This window comes from Carassius auratus, unplaced genomic scaffold (genome assembly GCF_003368295.1).
Source record: "Carassius auratus strain Wakin unplaced genomic scaffold, ASM336829v1 scaf_tig00215630, whole genome shotgun sequence".
Taxonomy (NCBI): Eukaryota; Metazoa; Chordata; class Actinopteri; order Cypriniformes; family Cyprinidae; genus Carassius; species Carassius auratus.
This window is the reverse complement of record NW_020528171.1, coordinates 189,832-209,161: the sequence shown is the minus strand read 5'-3', so window position 1 is coordinate 209,161 and position 19,330 is coordinate 189,832. Positions and strand designations below refer to the sequence as shown.

At 36.5% G+C, this 19,330-nt stretch overlaps 1 protein-coding gene across 1 annotated transcript; it reads right to left on the bottom strand.

The window, feature by feature from the left end:
* Positions 1–470: 470 nt before the first annotated feature.
* LOC113095142 (succinate--CoA ligase [ADP/GDP-forming] subunit alpha, mitochondrial-like) lies at positions 471–18,699 on the bottom strand. Its single transcript, XM_026260755.1, has 9 exons — positions 18,575–18,699; positions 17,161–17,261; positions 14,178–14,294; positions 13,699–13,911; positions 12,110–12,167; positions 11,163–11,246; positions 10,919–11,070; positions 3,523–3,711; positions 471–791 (listed from the first exon to the last, which is right to left on the bottom strand). The coding sequence occupies exons 1-9, from the start codon at positions 18,606–18,608 to the stop codon at positions 765–767; spliced, it is 975 nt and encodes a 324-aa protein (XP_026116540.1). The 5' UTR covers positions 18,609–18,699; the 3' UTR covers positions 471–764.
* Between the last annotated feature and the right edge of the window lie 631 nt (positions 18,700–19,330).

Here is a 19,330-nt window from a genome sequence, read left to right as displayed (position 1 = left end):
TGAAAATCCCTGCTAAAAGCCTGGGACAGGTGACATGTAGTTCCGTTCTTTTCAATGCAAACTAGATTCCAGTAATTTGGTTCATTTTGCGCTCCGATTTAGTCACGCTGTCGTAAGAAAAAGACTAAATAGTACGTCCCGCATTGGCCTTCATTATGACAACTGTGGATTTTGTGAATGGCAAAGAAAAGTCACATTTAATGCACTCAAAGGCTTGGGACAATGGTCACGCTGAGCTAGTGTGAATTGCAATGGGAAAGAATGTCAAAGGCTTACAATTGCACAAATGAGTTCTAATGCAAAGGGTGAACATCATTGTGCCGTTCAAAAATCACACATAGAGAGGAGATAAAATTCATCAAGATAACATGCTCCTTTCAAGTACAAAATCGCCGGAAACCTGCATTGAGCTGCTGTCAAGAAATGGAGCATAATGGTACATGTAAAAAGAAGTCAACTACTACAAGGAAGAGAGTGTAAGAGATATATTTTCTGTTTCAGAAGGAGAGAAAACATTATGACAAAGCAACAACATGGCTGACATTGCTGTGGCTGGATATGTTCCTGGACTGTACACTTCTAAGACGAAGGCTGTGATAGACTTTAAAATGTTTTTTTTTTTTTTCTTCTGATGGAAATATGGAATATGCACTCAAATCACAAAGTGTGCGCACGGTTGAGCCTGGAGGAAGTTGGTGGGCTCCAGCAGGGATGAAGGTCCTAATGCAGGGGGGCGGTTTGTTTCTTACACTTCCTCTAACAAGTTACAACATCTTCCTCTTCTCAAACTCCTGCAGAGAACAGGGAAGAGTAAACAGGGGTCAAACAAACATGATCGGCAGGGTCTGGGAGCAGGGTCATCCTTCACTGTGTCCATAGCAGGAGTCTGTTATGCAGTTAGTTTTGTTTGAGTCAACAAAGTATACTGCCATGATTTGGTTACATTTGCCGTTTTAATAAAGATTACACTGTGCTTAAAGTGCTGAAATAATAAACAAAATAAGATTTGTGCAGCAAGAGTCAATTGATATTTTTTAAATCTTTTCCATTATATGTTTCATGTTCATTTATTGATTGTACTTTTTTTTTTTTTAATGAAGGTTGTTTTTATTATGTAAACCTCTGAGAAGCTTTTTTTAAGTGCGGCATAAATTTAAGACATTAAAAATTAAAATGCAGTCATTTTCTTTATCTCACATTGTTCCAAACCTGTTAACTTTATTCTTTCAGTGGAACATAAAAAGAATGTCCATGTTGCTCTTTTCCATAAAATCAAAGAGGATGAGGATCAAGACAAAATTAAGAAAGGAGAAAGGAACTCACGCAGGTTTATAACAACTTATAAATTATGATAGAATTTTTAATTTCTGGGTAAATTACTCCTTGAAAATGCAAAATATAATCATCATCATGAGTGTCCCTCAGATTATGACATGCTGATAACTAGCCGATAAAGCGACGTTTCCCTTTTTGTTTTTCATCAAGTTTGGAAACAATTCTTTGGAAATGTGGATTGTACTGTATTTGTCTCAGATATTTTTCACATTTTAGGTCTGATTTGACCTTGCCTGCCTGTTGCACAAAATCTTTCATTGCTGAATCAAATTGAGTTTCTGGAGTTTGTGTGTGTTTGCCATTTTTTTAAGTGTCTAGACTGCTTAAAAAAAAAAAAAAAAAAAAAAAGTCAAATAGGAAACTATATATTTCATATTTCAGTATATCTGATTTATCAAAGTGGAAGTTCCAACAGCTGGAAAGCCCTCTGCACTAAATAGAAAATGACACTGTGAATTTCAGGATTTAAGGCCATATAAAGGTTAAATTGCGCAGGAAAATCTTTACAGAAGCTGTGAGAAATGCACTGTATGATACAAAGACAAATGTAGATTGTTCCAGTCAGGAATAGCTATTTACATAGTTAATTTACAAAGGCTTACAGCTACAGGGTGATGCATTGTGCTTTTGAAAATGCATTTTCCTCAACTAAGGGTGACGGAATGGTGCTTTTCGGAGAGAATTCCCTTATGCAAATGTCATGTTTCAAAAACGAAGATGCACGGGTTTATCTGGAAAAATACTTGGAGCTCTACTGCCATCTAATGTTCAAGTAGTGCCCTGTCTGCTGCAGACTGAAATATTCTGGATTGGAGGAAATGGCCTTGAGTAACACAACAAGAAATTAAGTATTTGCTGTGATTACATCATTAGCAAAAAGAGAGGGGAAAAAGAACGAGAGCTTGTTTAGTATTTTCCCGTGTGTAGTAAATGTAAGCTAATAGGGCTGGGTGTTTAACAGTTGCAAAGATTTTGTGATATCAATTAAGAATCATTGTGAAGATTGATTGATTGTTTGGTCATTAATGTTTCTGAAATGGTGAAGCGTTAAAACACTTTAGATAGTTCAAACTCTCTGTGTAAATGAAGATTCAAAACTGTTATCACTCAAAAATCTTTACATAAGTGTCGCATTGTGACAGTTACATTCTTTATATTCTATATATTGCTGTGTGGATTGCTATTTTATAAATACACTACCGAACTAAAGCTGAAAACTGTGGGATCTCTATGATTCTATTTTCATGTTTTTCATTAAACAGTAAAAACAGTAACATTGTGGAATATTATTATTATAAAATGAGACGTAATGGGGAATTAAGGGTTAATATTCAGGTTGTGACTGGGGCAGTTACACTGCGAGTGAGTTGCCTCCATATGTGTGCGTCTGTTGACATGGAGGAAAAGCAGGGAAACACACAATCAAGTTTGAGGCGTGTGTATGTGCCATCATTATTAAATTGGCCAATGAGATAAACACAGATGTATGAACACAATGGGCTGCAAAATTAACAACCAGCCAGAGTGTTTTTCATCATTACTTCCGATGATTACAAATTAGAATCCAGGGGAGTGGTGGAAGAGGAGAGAAAATGGTATTGAAGCAGAGGAAGGAGCGTTTGCTAGGGCTGATAATGAAAGGCTAAAATGATGAATGAGTGTAATACAAGCTTTCACTTTTTATACATCTTGTTAAAAGTCCTGGCTATGATAAATTGAGATAAAGAGACAGAGCTGCTAACTCACCAATATAAATGGAGCTTTGTTAATTTCCTCTCTTGCGGTGTAGCTTTCTATCGAATATCTCACGGTAAAAACTGCTGTGATTGTCTAAGGGGGACCTTTATATTAGTCACTGCTTTGGCCCACAGAATGCTGAATTTTCCAGAGCCAGTTCTGCTAGAGCCACACAAGCTGATAAATCTACTTTAAAAAGAGTTATCAGCAAACTCACATAACTCTGAGACTTTAAACTAAGAGATGAAAAAAATAAATATACCGTGTATATATATATATATATTTCTTTTTTTACTAAAAAGGTTTATTTTTAAAGGCTTGCTCTCAGCATGTTTGAGTTTGCAGAACCAAAAACAGCACTGAGCATTTAGTGAGGTAAAACACGAGGTGACAGCTCTGTGGTGACTCTGCCTCTGAATTACAGCTCACACTGAGAAAAAACGTTCTCACCTTGTGCATGGTGCTGCCCAGCTGAGCCGGAGACATGCTGACGACGACTCCAGCCGACTGCAGAGCGGCGATCTTCTCTTTGGCACCCCCCTTGCCTCCGGCAATGATGGCTCCTGCATGTCCCATTCTCCTTCCAGGAGGAGCCGTCAAGCCAGCAATGAATGACACCACTGGCTTAGCATTGGCACCCTAAAGAGTAAAAAAAAAAAAAACATATATGACACAAGTCTTTGAAATAAATACATACTCTTTTGTTTTGAACGAAATTAATTCTTGTATACAGAAAGGAAAGGATACACTGGCAATGTGTAAGGTGACAACATTGACAATTGACTATGATAGTAAATTGACAGTAAAGACATTTAAACTGTTACAAATGGTCTGTTTCAGATGATTGTTTGTGAACTTCCTATTCAATGAATCTTGCTATATATATATATATATATATATATATATATATATATATATATATATATATATATATATATATATATATATATATATATATAATCATATACCATCATGATGTACATATTAACCAGAACAATTAATATTGGTGATTAAAAAAAAAAAAATTAGAAGGGAAGAAAACATTTATTTCAATGCTTTTACATTTACTTTTAAAAAGATTTTTAGTTCTCTTGAAAGATTTTCTCTCACAAAATGTAGGTGTTCCCTGAAATACATGCACATGTTTTTTTTTGCATTCACTTACAAAAAGTATGGGTTTCCCTAAAAAATATATTTAGAATCAGAGCGACCCAGCCTCTTATTGGCTGGGAATGTGAGTCAGGGGGAAGTCGTGGCCTAATGGTTAGAGGGTTGGACTCCCAATCGAAGGGTTGTGAGTTCTAGTCTCGGCAGGACGGAATTGTGGGTGGGGGTAGTGCATGAACAGCTCTCTCTCCACCTTCAATACCACGACTTAGGTGCCCTTGAGCAAGGCATCGAACCCCCAATGCTCCCCGGGCGCCGCAGCATAAATGGCTGCCCCACTGCTCCGGGTGTGTGCTCACAGTGTGTGTGTGTGTGTTCACTGCTCTGTGTGTGTGCATTTCGGATGGGTTAAATGCAGAGCACAAATTCTGAGTATGGGTCACCATACTTGGCTGAATGTCACTTTCACTTCACATATCAGTGCAGTGAAATCTTCGGATGACCAGGTTATCACAAATCCTATGTTAATTAACAACAAATCTGTACAAAACCAAAACCTATTTTGAGGAGGATATTTTGTAGAGAGTCCTGCATCGGACCACACAGTAAAGATCCGTTCTGACTACAGACCACTATCACTCATCCCATGCAATCGAAAAGTTTATACTAAAACGCTTCACTTTAGCATGGAGAAAGTAATTCATAGCTTAATTAAGAGGACCAAACCGGTTTTATTAAGAGACGTCATGTGTCCTGTTATGCGTGTCGACAGTTTCATGTACTTGATTTTGCAGACTCTCTTCCGAGTCCTTTTGCGCTCTTTTCACTTGACACAGAAAAAGCCTTTGACAGGCTAGAGTGGAACTATATGTTGGCAGTTCTGCATTGTTCTGGTTTCTGTGAACATTATATTTATATGATTAAGACACTCATACCAATCACCTGAGGCATCAGTCTTATATCAACTCTCCTATCCCTTCATTCATTCCTATTACAGATGATTTAATTTACTTGAGTATTACCATATATAAAGACATTCATCAAATTGCCGGAAACACTTTTAATAACATTTAAATCAAGATCAGAAGGGATACTCAAAGATGGAATAATCTTAAAGTCTCTCTCCAAGGCCACCGTTAAAATGAATGTTACCTCTGCTTAATTGTCTTTTTTCTATGCTGCCGCTTTCCCCTCCTCCATGTTATTTCTTATGGTTATCTCCAGGAGATCAATTCCATAATTTCCCAGTTTATGTGGAATGGTAAACGACCCAGAATAAAACATGTCACATTGCAGCATCCTATAATTTCGGGAGGATTGGCTGTGCCAAATTTTGAATTATATTAGAATTTAAGGCTCTTCTTATTTGAGTTGATCCTCAATCAAAAGCTTTATGGAGAGTAATCAAAGCTGACAAGGTTAAACCACAGAGGCTCCAAGATATTTTATTTGCTGGCACAGGAAATAAAAATGATTTTAAGAAATTTGGCCCGGTTGTGGCCAATTCTATTATTATCTGGAAAATGGTGGAACGTCTGATGGAAAAACCTTTCAAATTTTGTAACAACACACCCTTATGGCACAACTTTACATTTTTATGTGGAAATCGCCCATTTATCCAGCCCTCTTGCTCTCCATTGGGCATAAACACATGCTGTGACTTCTACGATAACCCAGGACTTTGCTCATTTCAAGAACTAAGTTTTGTTTACCAGCATCATCATATTATCTTTTTTCAGTTACTCTCTGCTCTCAATGCCTATCGAGTTCCCTGGGTATCCCTCATTTCCTCTCATCCTATCTGGGATTGGATCGCACCATTCTCTGGTTGGCCATCTGTTTCTTTAATATATACTAAACGTAATGATCACACTGTAATGTCTCTTTCTATTGAACTTATCTGGAATTGTGAACTAACAGATTTTGACTTATCAGTCGACTGGGAGAGCGTGTGGTCTAATCTGACTTTAACTTCTAAAAACTTGAGCTCATCATCTGATCCATTTTAAAGTCATCCATAGAACATCCATTACTCCTTACGAGGTTTAAAATGAAACTGCAATCGAACTATAACTGTCATATCTGTAACATCAGGTACTTTTCTCCACATGTTTTGGAAATGTCTAATCGTTGTCAATCTGTGGACTCGTGAATTCTGTTTTGTCCTTTTTACTACAACTTAATTACATGTCCAATCCATTTTTATGTCTTCTCAATGATGATTCTAACTTCTGTATAAGTTCATTAAAGAAGATAATGTTGTTTGCTGGTTTTACAACTGCAAAGAAAACAATAATACAAAACTGGTTTACTCCGCACATATGCAAATACATTCTGGATTTTGTTTGTTTGAGTTTACGTTCTTTTGTTGAATTGAAAACAATTTTAAAAAGTATGCTTTTCCCTTGAAATACTTTGTGCTCGCTCACAAAATTCATGGGTTCCCTTGAATTATTTCGCATTTGCTGACAAAGCGTATGAGTATCCCCAAATTATTTTGCCTTCACTCACAAAATGTATGCAATCCCCTTAAATACTTTGCGTACATTTTTGCATTTGCTCACAAAACGTCCGTCTTCCCCTGAAGTGCATCACGTTCGCTCACAAAACGTATGTGTTCCCCTTAATTACTTTGCATATATTTTTATTTTTCGCTCACAAAACGTATGCAGTCCTAAACTTCTGTAAGACATGTAGGTGTGAGCAGTATGCAAAAATATTTACCATTTCTTTTTCTTTTCTTTTTTTGAAATATCACGATTTTAACAAAATTCTGTGTTAAGTTGTCTGAGCATTACAGCCAAACTACTTTCCTTTTTATAAAGACAAAGCCTTTCAAGGTAACAAAAATAAATAAATAAGAAGAATGGCAGCTATTTAGGCCAAAGACAAGAAAGATAAAAATCTTGTTCTTATTTTTTTTAATAACAAAGATAAAAGAATAATTAAGATACACATTACAACTACACATAATATATATATATATATATATATATATATATATATATATATATATATATATATAAACCTGCTTTATTTTCAGGTACAATAGGTGTATTTAGCAGAAACATTCAAGAAATTGAAAGTACAAATATAAAAATAAAACACTATATAAATTCATTCCTAAAGCAACTGCATTATGGGTCTTCATAAAAATAACCATTGCCATAGTGGCATTAAGTAAGGCCTACAAGAAAATGTTTTGAGACAATTACAGGAGGTGAGTCTATTTTTATTTCCTCAAAATGCAGTTCACAGACTTGTAAATAAGAGGTAAAGATAAGTGCAGAGGCTTTCAGATGGCACATACTGTGCTCAAAACTGGCATTAAAAGGGAGGCTGATCAAGGCATGTAATAGCTTGTGTGGGAGTAAGCAGATGGGCAGACAGTGGCTCGAGTATGTCATTTAATACAATCTCACTTTCAAAGAGGCCAATTTGTCATGTCCACGCCAATTAACTGTCATTGCTCATGGACCATCATGCTCAGGTCTGTTTTTCCCTCATTCCCACCATATTCTGTCTTCGTGAATGGCAGAGTGGGATGTGGGTTGTCATAATCACAACCGCAGCTGCCAACAATAGAATAAAATTGTAGCCTACCATTTTGGATGTTTTGGGGACATTTGGACAGCTTTTCTTAGAAGGCTGAAGCTGTACCTGGGGTGAATCTCAAACTACATGTCAAGTGTTGGCCTGGTTAGCATGCGCCAGCCCCTTCATTCTGCATCTTTCTCCACTGACAATCACTCAAAAAAGCTGTGCATTCTGCTCAAGCTCATTAGCATCTCAGAGAAGAATAGGTTCCTTAATTTCACTGTCAATTTTTTATTTGACTAAGAACTTTAAATGGGAATGCAAACTTTAGGTGGAGAAGATGAAATGAATGTGACCGCCAGTCATTGGCAGCCTGACTAATACTTGATAATCTTCAACTACCCACTAACATTACGGCGCTCCACAGGAGCCGTCTTCGGTTCAAAGCTCAAGCTGTTCATGCTCACGCAGCCGACTACAGACTAAAGCCTAATCTGGGAAGATTACGATAATGAACGGAGGTAATTATATTTTGCCCATGCACAAAACCTAGAGACAATTTCCTAGTGGAACACCATCCTTTCATTTTGTACTCCCTTTTTAGTTAAATGACAACTGCTTCTTCAGACACTCTCCAGTCGACCTTATTTTGAGCTTGTCTAGGAAGAGTCAAAAAAGGGTCTTAAAGGAACAGTTCTCCCAAAAATGCAAATTCTATTCCCTGTTTACTCAAACATGTTTTTCTACAAAAATCATTATGTATTCCACGGTAAAACATACCAACACAGAATTGTCATTTTTGAGTAAACATAAATTTAATGGATTTTTTTCAGAACAAACTCCAGAAAAATAACTGATAGGTATGCAAAGGACGTTTGCCGAAAACACAGTTTGTCAGGTTCCACATTAACAGTTAGAAAGCTTCCTCTTGATCATTCAGCAGCTTCCAATGGTGTTGCAGTGACTGTGGACTGCAAGTGGATCTTAATGGGCAATGCTTCCTAGGTGACTAATGTTAGCAATAAGCAAAAACAAGCGTGAAGCTGACAAGCACTTGAGAGGAATATTCATATCAGTATGCTAATTTGGCAGAAAAGCAATTTTGCAGTTTGCCTTAGCAATTCTGACACAAGGACTTACTGGTTGTATGCATGTTGGGAGTTGATAAATTAGAAGAAGAGGGGAAAACAGGGTGCTTGCACCATTATTTGTACAACGCGACTTCAGCTAATGGAAAGCAAGCATCAGATATGGATCCAGCAGGAAGAGTGGGGGCGTAAAAATGCACTGTGACGTTATGGGATTGGACCATGAGCCCTTTGTCACTACTATTATTCCATAAGAAAAACAGGCATTCTTCCTAAGCCAGTTTAAAATGGTTCATCCTGCAAAATAAAATATGACATGACTTTTTCTGGAGTTAATGGTTTACAAGCTCCTGTATGTCTCGCCGCTTCCATTACCGCCTGGAATCTGATGTATCATCCCTGCCCACACTTCTTAATGAGACCAGTATGCGTTTAACAGTCTGATCAATTCAGCTCTTGTTAACAGCAGCATAGACAGAAAATTTCATAACTGCCAAATACTTCTCCCAAGGCTAAAGCTGCTGCATGGAATGTAGCATGCCTATGTATTGATCTCCATTATTCATAGCCAAGGCCATCTTTAAAAACTACCTTGTTGAGATAATGAGAAAAATTCATCTGAAAGGAGCAATTTCATACAATTTGCAACTAGTCTGTGAAAAATAATTTCCGGCAAATCAATTCTCCCACTAATTTAATTGACAACCCAGAAAAAAAAAACCCTTTCACAGTGCTAATGTGTGCTCAAAGAGCTACACGCTAGCTTTTCTCCAGGTACACCAAAGTGTTTAATGGTTTCTGCGACTGTGAAACTCAACACTTTCAGAAATTCCAGGTTTTGTTATTTCGGTTCAGTTCAAATGTGGCGACAATAAAAATGAGCTCTTTATCATGGACTGATTCAAAGAATGGAGTGTTTCTTTGAACATCCAAGCACTCACTACAAAATAAGGCACTTGTTCATGCTGTGAACGTAACCGGAGCGATTTGCTTGATTTTTCTGTGGTTACCGTGCCCCAGCACTACCACGCACTCAATCATGTCTGGCCCCCTGGGTTCCTCTTGAAAAAAAATGGACATTCGCATGTAGTCTGCCTCAATCAGTGTAGCTGAAACTATGAGTATTCACTGTGCCAATGCTAGTTTTATTTTATATAACAGACTGAAATTTCTTCCAATGCAAGACACTTAACACATAAGCCTTCTGTATGACTCTCAAACTGGAGGAATAAATCTGACATGGCTAATGATGAGACAAGCCAAGGTGCTGTTAGGAGTGGAGGAGGTCTTTGACTGAGTGGAATCCAGCCTGACTGGTCCAAAGATCACAACAAAAGCTATGTAGACTTTCCTTCACAGCCAAAACAGATCAAAGAGCAGCTGGAGGCTGTGTTCTCATTCACAGTAACAATGTGAGCTCCAGGGTCGAGGAGCTCCTGCTAGCAAGGAAAGAGGAGCTCCATGTGTGGTGAGGGTTCCTGTTTGTTGGAGAAAGCTGCCAATATCCAGAAGATGAAAAACAATATGTACTTCCCAAGGGGCCAGGAAAAAAAACAAAGCACTGGTTCATGGGCCTAAAAGCAATCCATGAATGAATAACAATGACTCTTCTCCTCTGAGTGGAGACGTGTAGAAATTCTTAAAGGAAAAGTCCACCAAAACAATAAAATAAAGCTTGCATAAAATATGCATATGACTTGTGCATTATACTACAAGTCTATAGAATCCATCAAATATTTGTGTGTTGTGAAGAGACAGAGATACAAAATTTTATTTGCATGTGTTCAAATATGACTGATTGCCTATTTGGATGGAACAACATTTTTAGGTTAATTCCTTGGCATAAATTTCCCTGCATACAGCTAAAAAAAAAAATATATATATATATTGCATATATATTACTTTTCTATTTATGTTTTTTGAACAAATCCCTTCCCAAAAGTAAATTAGTACATAAACAAATGTAGATGGCTCAAAGAAAAATCAGTTTGCCTTGTGTTACGTGAGTGTTCAAGTTTTAACTAATATTATTAAATCAAGTTCATATTTATATATACCTTTTACATTTAAAGTTTTTTTTTTTTTTAGATTTGAGCATATGAGAAGCAGCTTACAGAGTTGTGCTGTTTCAGGTATTCTGCTGCGTTCTCTTCTGCATCTCCCCCAATCTCTCCAATCAGAATGATGCCCTCAGTTTTGGGGTCCTGCAGGAACACCTCCAGGCAGTCAATGAAGTTAGTACCATTAAAAGGGTCTCCACCAATACCTGAAAGAAATCACACACTGTTCAAAGACCTCTCTGCTCTAAACACTCCGTAGACTAATAATAATGGATGACTGATTGCTAGTTTTCCATACCAACGCACAACGACTGCCCTAGACCCACTTGTGTCGTCTGATGTACAGCTTCATACGTAAGGGTGCCCGATCTAGATACGATGCCTAAAAAAGGAAAAGAAGAGAGCAAGATAAATATTAATTGCAATATTATTATCATTTAGTTTGGTTGTTAATTAAACATATTAATTTTACTTAATTGTTAATTGTGCATACATTTGATTAATCAATAGGTATATAAAATAAATTAGCATTTAAATTTAATCAGAGGACATCAATAAATTAAATACAACATTTAACACAAGCATGAGTCTCTACTTTTCTTTCATTGATTATATGATCGCAGATCATAATGTCCTGTACTGACAATTGTCTAGAAAGCAAAAATATAAATTTCTAGTACTTTTTAACATATTAATGCACTTTTTTCTGCTGTTCTGTTAAGCCCAAATGCAACCAAGCAGTATTAAAAATAAATAAATAAATAAATAAAAAACCTTGGAAAGGGCCAACTTTGGCTCAACCATTTCAAGAGAGACATTTTATGAGATCACAACTTTTATTACAGAAACAAGCAAAGTCTGAGTACTACTCAAAAACCTGTGCCATCTCTCTAGTGGTTTGACTTGAAAATGCAGTTTAAACTTCCCTGACAGATGACTGATGCACCTCTCTTTTTAGCAGCCTGAACTCTGTGCTACAGTCTACATCGGAGTTCATATCTGACATGGTGAGAAACTCAAACATATCCAACGCATTAAAAAGTGTCCATCTCAAAACGAGACCCGCTAGCTCTGTCTTTGATGCTTCTTTTATGAGCATGAAGACACGAGGCACGCTAGGCTTGTCAAGGATCTCTTAAGGTCCTATTTGATCAGCATGTTATGCTCCACACTGTCAAAATCTTCTAAAAGGATGACTGAGTTTTTCTTTGCCATAAAAAAGGTGTCATTCCATGGAGCTCTTACCAATTCTTCCTTTCTTGTGGATGTGTCCAGGCATGATCCCAATTTTGCACTCGCCAGGCTAAAAATCGATAGAGGAAAAAAAACCGCCATTAAAGTTCATTTAAAGTTAGACATTTTACTTTAGGCAAGTAAAGTTGCAAGCAGCAGGGGTATAGAGTCAACCTAAATTCACAACACAATTTACTACACATTCCAAATTATTGTGAATGATTCATTTCTGCACATTATAAAAAGTTCATCTTTTATCCAAATGTAATAACTTGCTTATAACTTGATGCCACCTGTCAAAATTTCAAGGTTAGTCCAATTTATGTTTTTTTTGGCTACATTTAATCAAAAACACATTAAAACAGTAATACTGTAAAACAGTTTTACAATTTCAAATAACTATTTTCTATTTTAATATAGTTGTAATGTATTATATTTCTGTGATGGCAAAACTGAGTTTTTTAGCACCCATTACCCCAGTCTTAAGTGTCACACGATCCTTCAGAAATCTTTCTACTATGATTTGCTGCTCAAGAAAGATTTCTCATCATCATCAATGCTGAAAACAGTTGTGCCACTTAATATTTTTCGAGAAACTAAGACTTTTTTTTTCAAGATTCTTTCATCAATTGGAAATTCAAAAAGAAAATCACTGATTTAAAAAAAAAAATCTTTTGATCCATTTAATACATAAATAATTTCCTACAGTGTTTTACAGTAGGCAAAGAGTAGCTTCTTTTTGTTAAAATTACATTCACAATTTTGCCAACTTCAACCATACACCTAGGGGTGTGACGGTTCGTATATAACCGTGAGACCGGCGGTTATAGTTGAACACCGTCATTAGAACTCTATAACCGCCAAAACCGTGTCATTAAAATATTTTTTACAAACATTTTTTAGATAGGATCATAAGATGTGCAATATATCGTCAGACATGATATTTACCACTTCATAAAATTTTGCTTTGTAGAAAACCTTTCATAAAAACGAATTTCGTTTTGTACAAATTTTGTCTTAATTTTAATAAATGTTTCATCAACCAATTGCGTGTATTTTAATAAATAAAAAGCAAATATAGCAGACAATGATAACCGACATGGAAGCACCAGCGCGCCGCGTTCACTTGCACTGCACTAGAGCGCATCTCATCATAAATGAAACTCAGCGTAGGCCTATGCCTCATACATTAGCATTAAATATCTTTGCTGCATCCTTTCTAGAACAGACAATGGCATTTTTTTTGTGGCCATAGACCGCAAAACAATCAGCGGATGGCGGGCGGGTGCGGCTTTGAAATTTGCTCAAAAAAAGTTGGCTCGGATGATGAGTTTTGTGACCGATCTCCTTAATAAATGGAGGTCTGAAATCTCTGCCCCTTTACCGATCAGAGCGCGCGCTGACACAAAGTTACCCCCCCCCCCGACGGTTATGTTATGAACCGTCACATTTGACTCACGTCATAACCGTCATCACCAATTCTGAAACCGGCACACCCCTACATACACCTCTTCAAACCATCTAGGTGAGCTTCCAAAAACAAAGCTGTGTGGGCACAAAAAAAAAAAGGAAATAAATAACAGTATAAGTGCAGCCCTTACGTTGATGACACCGGGACAGTTGGGTCCGACGAGGCGGGTCTTGCTCTGGCGGAGCAGCTTGTGTTTGACGCGCACCATGTCTTGCTGAGGGATTCCCTCTGTGATACAGACGGCCAGTGATATCTCTGCGTCAATTGCTTCGATGATGGCGGCTGCCGCGAAAGGAGGAGGCACATAGATCACTGTGGCATTGGCCCCTGTGCCATCTTTAGCCTAAAAAACAACAACATCTGAACAATCAGTCACAGAACCAAATCAAAAAATTTGTTCAAACTTCCAATTTTGGGTATTTCAGTTGGGCTTAATGTTAAAGTGTTTAAACTGATTACACAACTGGCCTCTGGTCTTTAACGCTTCGGTTACTGTTGGTGGTATTTGCTCTAAATAGGTCCCCTAATACCCTCAGAGAATCAGAGCAGCTGTCCAAAAGAAGTAACTGTGACTCACTGGAGACTGTCAACAGTCACACAGGCCATTACCTCCTTCACAGAGTTGAAGACTGGCAGACCCAGGTGTGTTTTGCCCCCCTTGCCTGGGGACACTCCTCCTACTAATTGCGAGCCATAGTCCAGAGACTGCTGACTGTGAAAGGTGCCCTGGAGACAGAGAGAGAAAACAGACATCTTTCAACCAAGGACAGAGAAGAATTTGACTTAAGGTTCAGCACAGTCAGCTCCTATAAGTGAGTAAACAAGATGATTTTCACATAATTTAGAAAGAAAAATTCTAGGCTACAAGCTCCAGTTCTCAAAAATCACAGGAACCAATGTGATTTATATGTTTTATTGCCTTATTCAAGAGATTTAACATTTTTAGTTTTTCGCTAACCAAGCATAAATTTTTTTTTTCCCCAAAACACAATGTTGTACATACATGCTGCTCACATATTATTATAGCCCAGTTTGTGCTGTTTACAGTGAGATTACACTTTACCATTTAGATGTGTATAAGAAACTGAAAAAAGCACAAATGCCAGGGCATGACAAAACTTCTCCAGGCCCCAAAAATACCCTTAGACTCCAGAGGGTTAACTCCAAAGGGGACATATAACAAAGAATCACATTTTACTTTTAAATCATAAACATTTACATACTATGAAAACATACTGTATCTGAAACACAAAACTTCTTCGCCAGTCCAAAAAGATCATTTGTTGATGGTGATCCACAGTCCACTGCTGCTTCTAAACAAGCAGATGCTATCATGCAATGAGCACCAAAGGAACTAAAGATACATTAGAGCAAACTGTGTGAAAGTTCACTAAACCTTGAACCACAGCTGTTTGTGGGAAGCACCCGCTGTTCTACAAATCTCAGCATTAGAAGAAATGGCTGAAGCTTATTTTTAAAAAGGTCCCTGATTATTTTATTAGATTTGTTCTTAACTTTTAATGCAGCACTTTTTTTATTGTTTTGTGAACCTGCTACAACCAATGTAATGCAGAAATATGTTGTTAATAAAGGATGTTAAATAATAAAATCTGTACTAAACCCAAAAGCAAACCTGCTGCCAAAGCATGAACAGCATAAAGATTTTAAGTACATAGATAAATCCTTTCACATTTAGAGACACTAATGCAGAACGTGACATATCTTATTCATCTGCATGTAGCCCAGAACATAGACTTACAAATGCAATTTTAGTATGTGATGCACTTTAAAATCAATGAAAATGAAAATGACTATTTCCCTATGATTATGAATTTGACCAGTCAGTGGAAATTGTACATCATGAACTTTAACCTTCCTTCCCCACCACATCCATGTTAATTATTACAAATTATTTTGAAACATCGCAGATAAGTCCAAAGGCAAGGGTCGCTAGTACCAAGTCAATATCTTCCACTATAATGTTAGACATATAATTAGAAAGAATGAGAAATCTGGCACGTTTTCGATCCATTTCCACTCAGAGCATCCTCTCGCCAACTTTTCTACTATCATTTGTTCTCATGCTTTCATTAGCACTGAAGTGCTGTGCTAACTTCGCCGTTTTTCCTGAACGCTGCCTCCGTTATCAGTGTGCCGATTAATTTGAGATATGGTTTGCTTATGTAGCCGTACAGCAAAGTTAATATGCCGCGATGACACTCCAGTCATTCCTCATCCCCTTCTAATTATAACGAGTGTTCATTAAAACTTCATCTAATAACCCTTTATTATAGTAAAGAGTCATTTGAAAGAGGGTGAAGGAGATCGAGAGAAATACAATGAGAGCTACGACATAAATAACAGGGGTGAGAAAAGCAAGGTTATTGGATTTTGGAGCCAGCAGTTTTAGTGTAAAGGGCCTATAGACAGACATCAATCCTTATTTCATAAAATAAAAAGAATGGAGAGTACATTTCAAAACCAACTCAAGTAGGACTGTATGTTCTGAAGTGGTTATATTTATCTTATATGAAAAAGTATTTAATTATTTTATGATTTTAGTTTAAAAATTATCTTATTTGTATTTATTATTATTATTATTATTATTATTATTATTTTTATTACTACATCACCATCTCCCAGATATGTTTCTTTTTTGGAATCAAAACCCACGTTGCTCTCAAAATGTTATGCTCACATTATTACAAACAAGGAAGAAATAATGACCACTGTAGCCTACAGATCCTTAAAATGTTGCGTCAAAATTATAAATGCTATTTTGGAGTTCCATAAGCATGTAGGCTTTACATCAAAATCATCTGTGTTCTGTGACTCACTGTTTGCAAAACTGGATTTATCCACTTTCAAATATTTTGGGTCAAATAAATGTTGGCTTTATCAACAGCATCTGTGGTATTATGTAAATGAGCAGCAGATAAAATATTTTGAGTCCCACAGTTTAAAAAAAAACAAAAAAACAAGAGTATCAATATTACATTTATTGTTGGAATTTTGTTATCAAATTGACAGGATTTGTTTTTCACAGTGTAAAAAAAAATAATAAAGCACAAAGTTTATTGTGATTGTCGGATGGCAGGAGTGCAACAAATAGTGTTACTTTAGTGAAAGTTTGTTTATGCATAAACTAAAAACAGCATAAACAGAACTGGTTCATCAAAATGAAGATCGATTAAAAGCAAGATATCAATATCGTTAATCCAGCACTGGCATTCACACAGCTGACATGTTTACCTGTTGAAGTTTATTCACATTGATTGTATGGAAAAGACACGTTTTCCATCAGAAATGCACAAATTAAATGTCACTGTTTTGGTCAATCATTTTTGCCCTCCAAAACCTTTAATTTCAGTGCATCACTAACGTCTTCTGTTCAATTATGCTAAGCAGATAATCAAGTTTAAAATACAGTGAGTTTTACTGCTGTTGCTCAGCCAGTTACTTTCACTCAGCAGAGGCCACAACCAAGTAGACTGCATTCCAATTAGTGACTAAATAAAAAACAGGAGAGCCTTTTAAGATATTTGGGCTGAAATGCAGGGTGTTGAGAGAAACACAGACTGTAGCTACTCACCTGTTTTCCTGTGAAGCCTTGACAGATGACCTTAGTGTTCTTGTCGATGTAAAGGTTCTTCCTGTTGCCAGTATAACAGTGTCTCACCCCTGCCTGCTGCACTGCAAATACAAACACAACAGCAGTAGAATAAGAAGCAACCTTTAAAATAATGACTCTTAACTTTTATACAGAATATATCTTTGGATTTGAGACTTTAGTCTTTAGAAATCTTTACAGATCTTCTTTATGCACCAAGAGCTTGTAACACTCCAAAGAGGAAGGAGAAAATTGAAATTGCATCATGTGACCCCTTTAAAGTCAACTTTGCAGATTCATTAGTAAACTTGGTCTAGGTCTAGATTCATTCACATTACTCTGTAAGCTCCCTACAGGATCTGATGTCCAAATGTCATGCTGCCTTGACCTCACATAGTCTGGAAATAAGATTGGGGTCAAACCGACAACACTAGTTACAAAGCATCATGCTTAAGTTTATAAGTGATCAGCAAAGAGTTTTATCTCCTGAATGATGTAACAAAAGATCACGAGTCACCACTTCAAGAAACAGGCTATTGATCACAACTGAGAGGATTTAATGGTACATACATTCTCTTGGTTAAAGTTCACTTTAAACCACTCTTAGACAATCAGTTGCTTATCTACTCAATAGCATATCCATTTTGCATGAATTTCTACACATGTGAAATAAATGCAACAATAAATTACACTGTAAATTAATTTAGCATACGGTTGCTTCTGAAAAAGTATAGTACGCAGTGTACCGCAGTGTTAGAGAAGTTGGTCAATACTACTTTCTGTGAGTGAAAATTCCCTTATTGACATTGCACAAGACTGGAAGAGTTAAGAGAACAAAAAGTTTCAAAACTGGCAATACTCTTTTGTAAAACGCCCTGACCATTTTGATTTACTACTATATTCATTTTAAAAGAGAAAACAAAAAGGATTTAAAGAGTTATGCACTGATGACAGTGAAGTACAAGCAACCACACACAGCTTTTCACACTAGTCTACGTGAACTAACACCTATCAAGCTATTACGATTACGCCAAGTAAAATAACTGTAGCCAAGACACAGACCTTTCCAACATATAACATAAAATTACACTGCTGTCAGTCTGCAACATTTCATGTTCACTAGCACTGCTCTATTAAATACAAGTTAACCTCGTGATGAGCTTGAAATTGAGCATGTTTGCCAGTAAAGGTCACGTTCCAGAAGTATACTGTTAATTATGTTACACTTGGTGCTGATAACACCAACACAGCAGCATTAGCATTAGCTCACTGTGTCTGTTCAATGAAAATAACAAGAGATAAATAACTCCAACGTTAGAAAAAAGGATGCAGTAAGGTCAAAACAAAAACAGCAATGTGTTTCAAATGTAACAACACTCGTGTCAGTTTTACTTACAGAGCAACCGGGCAAACAACCTGCTATGAGACATCTTCGGTCATTCACCAATGACACCGGACGGCACAGACACGGACCTAGACGACAGCACACATAGTAGTCCTGCTAGATGCCTGAAGAGATAGAAACGCCTACATAGGGCGTAAATAACATGTACAACGCACCGTATAATTAAATGTGACTTTAGAAATAAATTTAGTTCGGTGTTTTAAAGTAATCCATGAAAACAGACATTATTTTATCAAAAGCGCAATGAATGCTGGGTAATGTTGTTCTTTCACGACTGCCTTTAATAATAATGTAATGTAATTTAACCTAAGAATTAATCTGATTATATATAATCAGCAGTAAATTACAATTATTATTATTATTACTCTTTGCACTGTTATTACACCTAAGAAAGTGACGCTGTACACTGAATCCATTTTTTATTCATATTTTCTTTTCTTTTCTTTTTTTTTCAATTTGCAAGACAGACAGGGGGGAACTTAAGGAAATAGGAAGACAGATTTATTATTATTATAATTATTTCAAAACAGATCCATATTATTTGACCTCGTATAAACGAAATAAAATATGGCTTAGCTTTAGTTCATTTTCTCACACCAATATGATATGTTTATAGTAAAATAAAGAGATGTATGGTTAAATCATATCCCAAGCAATATTATCATGTACAAAAAAAAATCTAATAATAATAATAAAGATTCTTGAAAAGTTCGAGAAATCTGTCAAAACAATCATGCATAAACACAC